This window comes from Manduca sexta, unplaced genomic scaffold (genome assembly GCF_014839805.1).
Source record: "Manduca sexta isolate Smith_Timp_Sample1 unplaced genomic scaffold, JHU_Msex_v1.0 HiC_scaffold_1634, whole genome shotgun sequence".
NCBI lineage: Eukaryota > Metazoa > Arthropoda > Insecta > Lepidoptera > Sphingidae > Manduca > Manduca sexta.
In genome coordinates this window covers 27,002-37,814 of record NW_023592518.1, presented here as the reverse complement: position 1 = coordinate 37,814, position 10,813 = coordinate 27,002, and the positions used below count along the sequence as shown (strand labels likewise).

The 10,813-nt window shown below is 35.1% G+C and overlaps 1 protein-coding gene and 1 pseudogene across 1 annotated transcript; one reads left to right on the top strand and one right to left on the bottom strand.

Annotated features, from left to right (window-relative positions):
* Nucleotides 1-399: 399 nt before the first annotated feature.
* LOC119191547 lies at nucleotides 400-2,557 on the top strand (annotated as a pseudogene).
* A 3,207-nt stretch (nucleotides 2,558-5,764) lies between these two features.
* On the bottom strand, nucleotides 5,765-7,362 carry LOC119191545 (ATP-dependent RNA helicase WM6). The gene has a single exon (XM_037445434.1). The coding sequence runs from the start codon at nucleotides 7,212-7,214 to the stop codon at nucleotides 5,937-5,939; it is 1,278 nt and encodes a 425-aa protein (XP_037301331.1). The 5' UTR covers nucleotides 7,215-7,362; the 3' UTR covers nucleotides 5,765-5,936.
* Between the last annotated feature and the right edge of the window lie 3,451 nt (nucleotides 7,363-10,813).

The following is a 10,813-nucleotide window of genomic DNA, read 5'->3' as shown; positions in this document are numbered from 1 at the left end:
TAACAAGCGTATCAATATAAAAACAACAACAAATAGAACTGGGTGTTTCTAATTTTGACGTTCTGAATTCGATGTGATTAGTGATAAGTTATTGTGCTTGACATTTCATTTTCGACTCGCACTGTGCAATTTTGATATGAACGTTCCATTTTAAGAACAAACTTATTAAAACGATAATAAAATAAAAAATAATTAAAGATTATACACTTTAGTATACATTCTTATAGAAATATGTTACCCAACAGTTCAAAATGAATAATATTCGTAATTTTAACAAGTTATGTAAATCGAGGCGAGCATCGCCCGTAACCAAATCTGCAGAATAAAACAGATATAAGTTGGTAAAACAATACCGGTTATTATTATTCACGCGGCCGATAAAGAGGTTACTGTTATTATTTTAAAAAGTATTTTATAGTCATTCTGCGGGTCACAGCCGGTGCGAGCGGTGACATGAAGCTGCTGTTTTTATTATTTATTGCGCAAGTATTTTCGGTGCAGTGTCTTCTGCACCGATACCCAAAGCTGAATCTTGGTGAACGTGATGGAGGAGACGCCGGGGAGCCTCTGTTCCTCACGCCTTATGTGGAGAGTGGTAACATTACCGAAGGTAGGCGCCTCGCTCGAGTCCCCTTTACGAGAGTCTCAGGATCAAGAGTTATGCTGGATTTTTCACCGTAAACAAGACCTATGATTCCAATCAGTTCTTTTGGTACTTCCCTGCAATGGTTCCTAACAACAAAGACTCGCCAGTAATCCTGTGGCTTCAGGGAGGACCGGGCGCTTCGTCCCTCTACGGATTGTTCACCGAAAATGGACCTCTAAGGGTGCGGAACAACAAACTTGAAAGGAGGAAGTATAACTGGGCTTTGAGTCATCATTTAATTTTCATTGACAATCCGGTTGGCACAGGGTTCAGTTTTACCAAAGACCCCAAAGGTTATTGTACCAACGAGGCGCAAGTAGGCGAACAATTGTACTCAACTTTGACTCAGTTCTTCCAACTGTTCCGGAATTGAGATCAAATAAGTTCTTTGTCACTGGAGAATCTTACGGAGGGAAGTATGTACCAGCTCTCGCTTACACCATTCACAAAAAGAATCCATCAGCAAGTGTGAAAATTAACATGAAAGGCATTGCTATTGGAAACGGTTTGAGTGATCCGGAACATCAGCTAGTCTACGGTAAATATTTGTACCAGCTCGGCCTCATAGATTGGAATCAAGCTAAAGTCTTCCAGAAGTACGAAAACCAAACTATTGAGTACATCAAACAACAAAAATGGGAGCAGGCATTTGACACTTTTGATTTACTTTTAAATGGAGACAAAATTGAAGGCAAGAGTTTGTTTTCAAACATGACTGGCTTTGATTTCTACTTCAATTTCTCCACACTAAAGACTACACATCGTTTGAAGACTTTTGGGCCGATGCTGCAGAAGAGTTCGTTCGAAAAGGCATACATGTTGGAGACTTGCCTTTCCACAATGGCTCTATAGTTGAAACACACTTAAAACAAGATGTTATGAAGTCTGTGGCTCCATTGGTATCCGAGTTATTGGATCATTATTACATTGTGGTCTACAGTGGTCAGTTGGACATCATTGTTGCCTATCCATTAACCCTGAACTATCTAAGGCACCTCAATTTCACTGGAGCAGAGGAGTACAGATCTGCAAAACGGTACATCTGGAAGGTGGACGATGAAGTGGCAGGGTATGTAAAGCAGGGGGGGAAACTAGTGGAGATTATGGTTAGGAATGCGGGCCACATGGTGCCTGGAGACCAGCCTAAATGGGCACTAGATCTGATCACCAGATTTACACATGAAAAGACATTTTATAATCCGAAACATGTAAGTCATAAGGATAAAGGTGGAAACTAGGTGCCAAAATCTATGTTAGGTGAACAAGTTCAAAAGCAATTTGGTGCATTAGTTATCATAAATTTAAAACGAAACTTGATGTAGTTACCATGTTTTTTTGGTTTAAAATATTTCCCAGTGGGAACAAAAAAAAATCTCTTATAAGTACTGGTTTTTATCAATAATTACTCTTATATAGTATTTACTCAGTTTCTGATATTCATAGTTTATTTTAAATTATCTATTGTTGTAAGACATTTAAACAGACACAGTTCAAAGATAAGTATGCATTATTGTGAAGTTGTGGTATCACAATATGATCCATTAATTACTTAATGATAAAAACACCAGAAAGTAGGTATCAATAAGTGGGATTTGAAATAGGGTTAATAAAAACAAATATCTTTTATTCCAGTTTTATATCTTTTTATTGTAGTGTTTTAAAATTGTTTCTCATATAAGTAAATAAGTGTTATTTGTCAGAATGGGTTACCTATAATTTGGTGATGGCTGTGAGAAATACAAATAGATAACATATTTTTAATTTTATTGTATTTATAGAAAAGTTCAATTTCACATATCAATTTTTTTATTGATAAATTTGTAATAATTATCATATGGACATCTTAATAAGCATGTATATTACATCCTATATTTATAAACTCTCCTATTGTAATAAATTGTTCAAAACCTTTGTCAGCATTTTCAATTATACCTAACTTATAAGGAATCAAAGTTTTAATTAATTCATAAATATTTTTACCTCCAATGAACTGGCATTATTACAGATTGCTAAAATTGTGTAACTTCCGCGCAGAACAGCTAATGTAACAACACGCGAAATGTTTGTAATAATGAAGTCATTGTAGTTTGTATTAAGAGCTGAATGTGTGTTTTGTTTGAGTTATCGAATTTGAGACAGCATTGTTTTAAAATCAATTTAAGGCGATACCTCAAGGTCCATTTTCATACATTTTGTTTCGGCTTTAATCTGGGTAACTAAACAAGTATTGGCAAGTAAAGAATTTAAATTCACGTCTAGTTAGTGATTAGTTCTCGCAGTTGAAGAAAACGTAAAATAATTAATAATCATGGATATTTCGGCCTTTAAAATTTAATATGACGAAATTTTAAAGGCAGAAATATCCATGATTATTAATTATTTTTACATTTTTCTTCAACTGCGAGAATTAATCACTAACTAGACGTGAATTTAAATTCTTTACTTGCCAATACTTGTTTAGTTACCCAGAAACAAAATGTATGAAAATGGACCTTGAGCTACCACCTTAAGTAAAATTAACCCCTCTATATTAGTTATTTAATAGGAGTTCTTATCTAATTACTGTTGTACCTACCCTGTAAGGTTATCACCTATATGAAATACATTCTAGTTTTTGTTGCTTTCAAGGTTTGCGATAATGTAGTCTGACATCTCAATAGCTAACTTGGTTAAAAAAACCACCCATGCCCGAACGCGCATCGTAGGTTCCGTATGGCAAAACTTGTTTTTTACTTACTTATAAGTAACTTTAGAAATTCACTACATAGTTAAGAAACAATATAGATCCCTTATCATTTTTTTAATCCGCCACATAAGTAGGTATTTTGGAAATAGAGTTCTCTTAGCACAACTTATGTTGGTATGGAACCTTAAAAATACTTTTTACTAATTCATTTCGTTTCGGATAAGAATTTTGTGATTTATGTATAGTCTGGTTCACTATTGTATGATAGGGTACCAAATACGGATGTCCCCTTTAGATATTTCGGCAGCACGTAGCGTAACGGATTTTTTATTTTACCAAAGTTCATATTAGATATTACAAGAATTTACATGTAACCATGTAGGAAAATGTAGTCTGTAGAAGGTGGTTAAACCAGCGCATATTTGACTTGTTTTTCCAGTAAAATATTTACATATTTAATAATTATCTAAACAGACCGGACTGTATGCAAATAAGTTTTATGCAAAAATATTTATTGTAGGTAGGTATAATATGTAAATAACAACAGACAACTTTGCGACCCCAAAATAATTTAAATATTCGATTATGCTTATTGGATTTTGTGTTACATTTATTTTGCCGAGTAATAATTGTTCTCAATGACCACAGCAAATTGGTTTAATACTTCCTGCCCCACTTTTCCCCAAATCCCATTTACGGTCCTACCTATTTTTCTTTTATGGTAAATAAGTAATTGACGAGACGAGCATGCCGCTCGCTTAATGTTAACTGTTACAAGCGCCCATAAACAGTAGCAAGACCATACAGAATTTTGTATTACAAAGTACTTAATTCATGACACTCCACTGCACTTACCATACTGAGGAGCAAGATGATAAGTCTAAAGTCCAGTAGTTATGTTGGCTACAATATCCTTCAAACCGGAACACAACAGTGCATGCATGTAGCTGCTTGATGGTAGAAATAGACATTGTGATGGTACCTATCCAGACGGTCCCTCGCATCAGAAAGACCTACCACCTGTAAACTTGATTATAGAAATGCATCCTTTATGGTGGTTATATAAATGGGTAGTCCGAGAAAAAAAATTGTCTGCATTTGCTTAAAATTGTCCTCATACTGATTTCTAGTAGGCAATTAAATAAGTATCATTGCTGACAACGTATTACAGGTTTCAAGGCGTAGGTATCGGTTCGATTCCCAGCGTAATGATTTTGGGTTTGGATCTTACAGAACGGGTTGAAGTCAGGCAGGAAGCCGGTCGTAAGAATTAGACAACGACCTTGATTAACACATAGATTACTTGTTATTTTACAACTCCGTAATGGGATTTGTATTTTTACGAAATGATTTTATTTTGCGGCATAGACTGGCGTTATATATCTGAAATTTAAAGCCGTTGACCGGGGGGACCGCAATTATGTAAATAGATGGGAATCAGCGGGATTAATCATAAACAACAAATATATGGATACTTGTTTCTAAACAATATAATAATTATTTAAAGTAGCAAGTTTTAATGATGCATTGTTACGTTCTTGTTAAATGATTTATAGTTTCATTTCGCTTTTATATGAATGTCTGTAATAAAAATTCCGTGTGGAATTTAAAATGCAATATAGAATACAACGGCACTTACATGAACAAAGCAATTTTTGAGACTTAAAGATATCTCGTTACAATGTTTTCTTTTAAGTATACAGTCACTATGCAAGATATTAATAACTGCCAATGAGAGATAATGTAATATCCGTTAAATATAAAGAAGTATTTCATTAGAATTTGCTGATAATGTGAAAATTTATTTGATATATTTTTTTTCATTTATACGAGTAGTATGTATGTAGTAAAATTAGATAAATAAGAATGCAGGAGAAACCAAGGGATTGGCTGATAATAAATAAATATAGGTACTTGTTATAATTACCTATAATAACCGTTAATATTTAAAATGTAATTATTGGCAAAAACCTAAATACGTGGGTTAGTCATTTTATGTGTAATATTTCTATGGTGTTCAATTCAATTACTATACATACAATTTATCTGTAGTCATCAACAATTAAAATTTATATGGACTTCTTGATAGACTTTACCTAAAAATGGTAAGAATTATGGACAAGTTTGTTTGGTATTTTAAAGATAATACAACTATATACCTATACCATAGAAATAATCAAATATAGCTTGTTCTGCATCAACAAAAATCAATAGGAACCTGCTGGATAAAGGCTGCTTCTAACAGGTTGGTCTGGATATCTTTAGGCCTATAGTCAGCAGTGGAAGGTCATAGGCAGAAAAAAGTATGTTAAAGCATTTACCTCATTGAATTGAGATATTATTTGGGAGATTATAATGCTTAGCAAATTATGAAATCAATAAAATCAGGATAATTATTGTCCATTTTGTAAATAGATAAAAAATAAAACATATTTGTTATCACAATGCCTTTATTTTAAGACAGTCATTGGTTTTATCCTAGAGTTAGGTTTTGGACATAACTTGCTCGATTTAACTAAACATCAATCCACAAGACAAAACTGGTATTGTTACAAAAAGTGAAAAATAACCTATTTGACCATATTGGTGCGTTAGAACTTAAATCTATCGGCCTTCAATGTATGTAGATAATTCAATCTCTTCGGGGAGCTCCGTGATGTTAACATCAAAACGGTCTTGGACCTCGTTCAGGATTTTGGCGTCATTTTCGTCTGACACCATTGTTATGGCCAGACCTTTAGTACCAAAGCGACCGGCACGGGCGACGCGATGCAGGTAAGTGTCAGAATCCTCAGGCATGTCATAGTTGAAAACGATGTTCACTCGCTCAATGTCCATGCCTCGGCCAAACAAGTTTGTAGCCACCAATATCCTCTTCTGGAAGTCCTTGAACTGCTGGTAGCGAGACAGACGTTCATCCTGAGTCATAGATCTATGTATTCCTATTGCAGGGAAGTTCTGGTCAGTCAATAGTTGTGCTAAAGCTATGCAGCGTTGTACAGACTTAACAAATATTACTACTTGGTTAAACTCCAGCACATCGAGAAGTTCAAACAGCTTCTTGTTTTTCTCATTTTCTTTGAGCTTCACATAATGTTGCTGCAAGCCATGCAGCGTCAGCTTGGCCTCGTCGTCAACGTAAACCTCCATGGGGTCCTGCATGAACTTTTTGCAGACGGGTCTGATCTCCTTGCTGAGCGTGGCGGAGAACATCATCACCTGCTTGCCGTGTGGCGTGTTCCTAAATATCTCCTGCACGTCACGCCGCATGTCCAGCGACTCCAGCATCTTGTCGCACTCGTCCAGTATGAAGTGCTTTAAATGCTTCAGGTTAAGCTTCTTACTGTTGACTAACGCCAGAATTCTGCCCGGTGTACCAACCACGATGTGTGGGCACGCCGTCTTGAGGACCTCCTCGTCTTTCTGTATGGGCATTCCGCCGAAAAACACCGACACTTTCACTCCTGACATGTATTTGGAGAATCTTTCGTATTCCTTGCTGATTTGAAAAGCCAGCTCTCTTGTGTGGCACATGACGAGCACGTAGACATGGTTCTCCGAAGGTTCTAGCTGCTGTAGCGTCGCCAACACAAACACCGCCGTCTTACCCATACCAGACTTGGCTTGGCACAGGATGTCCATACCCAATACTGCTTGTGGTATACATTCATGCTGTACTTCTGAAGGGTGCTCAAAACCGCAATCGACAATTGCTCGTAATATTTCTGGTTTTAGTAGGAAATCTCTGAAGCCAGAACTGTGTATTGATACGTAAGAGCCCTTAACCTCTTTCTTTGGCGCCGCTTCTGTCGCCCCATCGGCTGTCTGTTGATCTGCTTGCTCTTCATCTTCGTAGTCGAGGAGATCATCGTTGTCTGCCATTCTGTACAAATATGTGACTATAACGTCTATTTATAACAAATAATAACCAGTTGAGCACGTGAAATGTATTTTGAAAATTTTATTTTACAATAATGGCGGCTTCGTTATATTAGCGTCAATTCTATCTTTTTTACAAGTTGCGTTTACGTTTCGACTCGGAGTATAGATACATTTGCCAGTGTTACCATATAACATGATACTTTCATTATTTCTTTCTTTCCTGTTATTTGCCACGTAATCGAGAAAGAGACATAAATATTATTAAGTTTTAAATGTGAGCTTTATACATATTTATTTTTAGTAAGAAATATGTATAAAGGGAAGGTATTTATTATTTATTTTTTCATTTTCTATTTTGAATACTTATTTTTCTGTATTTTTATTTTTAACATGTTTCATTTTTCAAATAAAAAGTGAGTAAGAAACGTCCTTTTTAGGGATACCATCGTAAATAATTCGGCCAATCAGGTAAAGCATGAGCAATAGCAGTAGCATTCATGACATCATCAGGATAGATTTTTTAATTCAAATATGTATTGTTTGATAGTAACGCTTTCTTTGATACGGGCTTAACATCGGTGTTTAGCTATTTACGAAGTAGTTGCATAATAATTCCAGGGTGTCTTGGTAAAATGACTCAACAACTATTTTCATTAGTTGTAATCAAATAGTTGATGTTTTTTTTTTTATTTTCATGGTTTCGTGGCAGAGTGAGTCGCAGACCGAGAAATGTGAGGTCGTGGATTCGTTTCCGCGCCTATCATTTGGACGTTGTGTAGGGAGTATGTCGGGTTGGGGCGTTGAATAAAAAGCCCAGTTGCTCTGTTTTGGGTATGCTATAATGATCCTATGAATTGGTGGGAATACGGGTTCTAATATATTTATTTCACTTATATCGTCGTTATCTTAAAATTTCGTATCTATCTTTTTTACTTATAAAATTGTGTAAGTTTTGGATGTTTGTTAAGTAAATCCAGGATCAGTTAAAGAACTTAGGGAGGGGAGGGTATTGTTCACTCGGATAGACCTTGGTCTATCCTATCTAGGACTTCTCCTAGATTGACATAATTGGCTTATTTTTATTGCGTGTAATTTGCTTCTGTGGCAAATATTGAAATGTTTGATCTGATTTTTTAAACAGATGGCGCTGACGTCTTATTGACGGTCCTTGGGATCGCTTGATTTAGGACTTTGGTAGGAGGAAAGGCTTTACACGCGAGCAAAGCCACGAGCAACATCTAGTAATACATAATATATGTTATCCCTATACATTGGGGATTTGCATCTTACAACAAGTACATTCCTGGGTACCTAGGTTTTAAATAGCAAATTATAAAAAAAAATACAGGAGAAATAATACGGAAACACGGTTCACGCATAGTTTTATTACTAATTTGTGACATCAAACTTTATAAAAATAAGTGCAAGAAATCACAACTTATTTAACTACACTTTTTTTTTTACAAAATAATGGCCGAAAGTACACAGCTCCAATAGTTACAAATTAGTACAAATGCTAATTCTACTAAAACACTACGCTAATTATAATTTAGGTAAAAAATAATTTTACAAGAATACTAGTTGAATAAATTAATTTAAATGTTTTTCTAAAATATTTTTTCGTCGAAGAAAATGCACATAAAAACTGCATGAAGTAAGTAAATTTTTTTAATGTTACTAACTTCAAAATTTTATATTTTTGTTCTTTATTACAAAATTGCCGCAATAATTAATAACAATATTTTAATTTTGACAGTAGAAAAAAAAACAACAAAAAATTTTACTTTGTATTTTGCTAATTCATTAATTATTATCATCATTATGACGTATCCCAAATTGATATACGAGAAAAGATAAATGCAGGTAGTTATTGCATTAGGTATTAACAAAATTGCAACATACCGATGCTATATTAAATATTCTAGAAAAGTTTACGTAAAACTTCGGTAAATATAAAAAATCTTGCAGTTAGCTACCGTTAACGACTACGTTGGCGGGTAAATTTCCCAAGGGTGACGCAATGCTGTATTAGTTTTTTCTAGCTTTAAATTTTACCTGCACAACACGCTACCCTTTTTGCATTGAAAATGTAGACGTGGAGTTTTAGAATAATTATCGTCAATTTCTATTAAAAATTGCAAATAAAAATTACTCATATTTTATGGTAATTAAAAATGGCGGGATAAAATTTAAAATGGCGGAATATAATTAAAATGGTGGTAAAATACAAAATTAACACATCTGCATTAAACGTCTTTATTGTATCGAATTTATAATCTGAGAAGTTTAGTATATGAAACACCTATATAATAACAGAAAAGTTTGGCGAATCGATAGTTTGTCGGTTCATTGAACGTGTAACAGCTGATGTTTCACAGGGCATGCACGATTAGATACAGTGTGTATTTATTTATTCATCGTTATTTACTTTTTTGTATATTATTTTGCTGTAATTCATGTCAAATATGAGTTAATATTAATATTCAGAGGAAATACTTTCTACGTTTCTGGCTGCTCATGATGGCATAAAATAACATGTGTGACCTGTAGCTATGTCCTACAAGATATGCAGAGGCTAGTAACGTTGTCGCAATTAGCCTGACGGAAATAAACTGGGACAGCGGGAATACCCATGAAAGTCAAACTAATACCACGCCATAAGGATTACTTACGGACAATTAACGATTTTTTTAATTGAATAGCTTTTCTTTGCATTTTTTTGGCCTATAAGAAATGGAACCAAAAATATCACGGTTCATAGCCTACACAAGCTCAATTAACTACCGTTAGATCAAAATTGTATTTGATGATGGAGAGAGCGAATATAAAATAGACGGTATATTGATTTTGCGGTTAAAACGGATATATAAAACCGAAGCGAGAAGGTAGATGAGAGAAAACAAGAAACTTGAACTCTATATCTATTCTACGAAAGACTACTGACTGTTCTAACACCTATCACTATAAGGTTTCAACGGTTTGAAATCCGCATTACCGCTGAGATACGCATCAACAAAATTCTGAACTGAGTCGGTGGTGATCTCGTCACCATACTTCATGGTGACCATTTTCTGTTTGGGAAAATCGATGGCTGTTAGCAAGGGCACAGCGTCGTCTAAACAAATATGCTCTCTTAACATATCCGCGCTGTCTGTTCCGTCAATGCCGATGTAAAACATCACGTGTTTGAATGTTTTCTTCTTCATCCTGCTGTTCTTGGTGGTGGGGTAGTCGAAGTCCATGGTCTCGTCGTCCGAGGAGTTCTGGTAGGGGCAGAAGCCGGGGTACTGGATGCTGCATTCCTCGTAGTATGATTCGGCTGATGGTGTCAGTACTGATTCAGCGAATTCTATTTCTGAATCTTCGTCGTCTGGAATTTTAGAAGTTTAGGTTAATAATGAAGAGTAAGTTTCAGGTTATTCTTTTAAACAAAACAAGTGCGAACACATCACAAGTGTCCTCTATTACGGATATGATTTAGGCCTTAGTCTTGTGGTCAGCAAGCTGTCCTAGTGCTAACTTACAGACTTTCAATATTAACCATAAGAATTCTTACTGAGAATTCTCAGATATGTATGCTTTTTCATTAGTTTCCATTC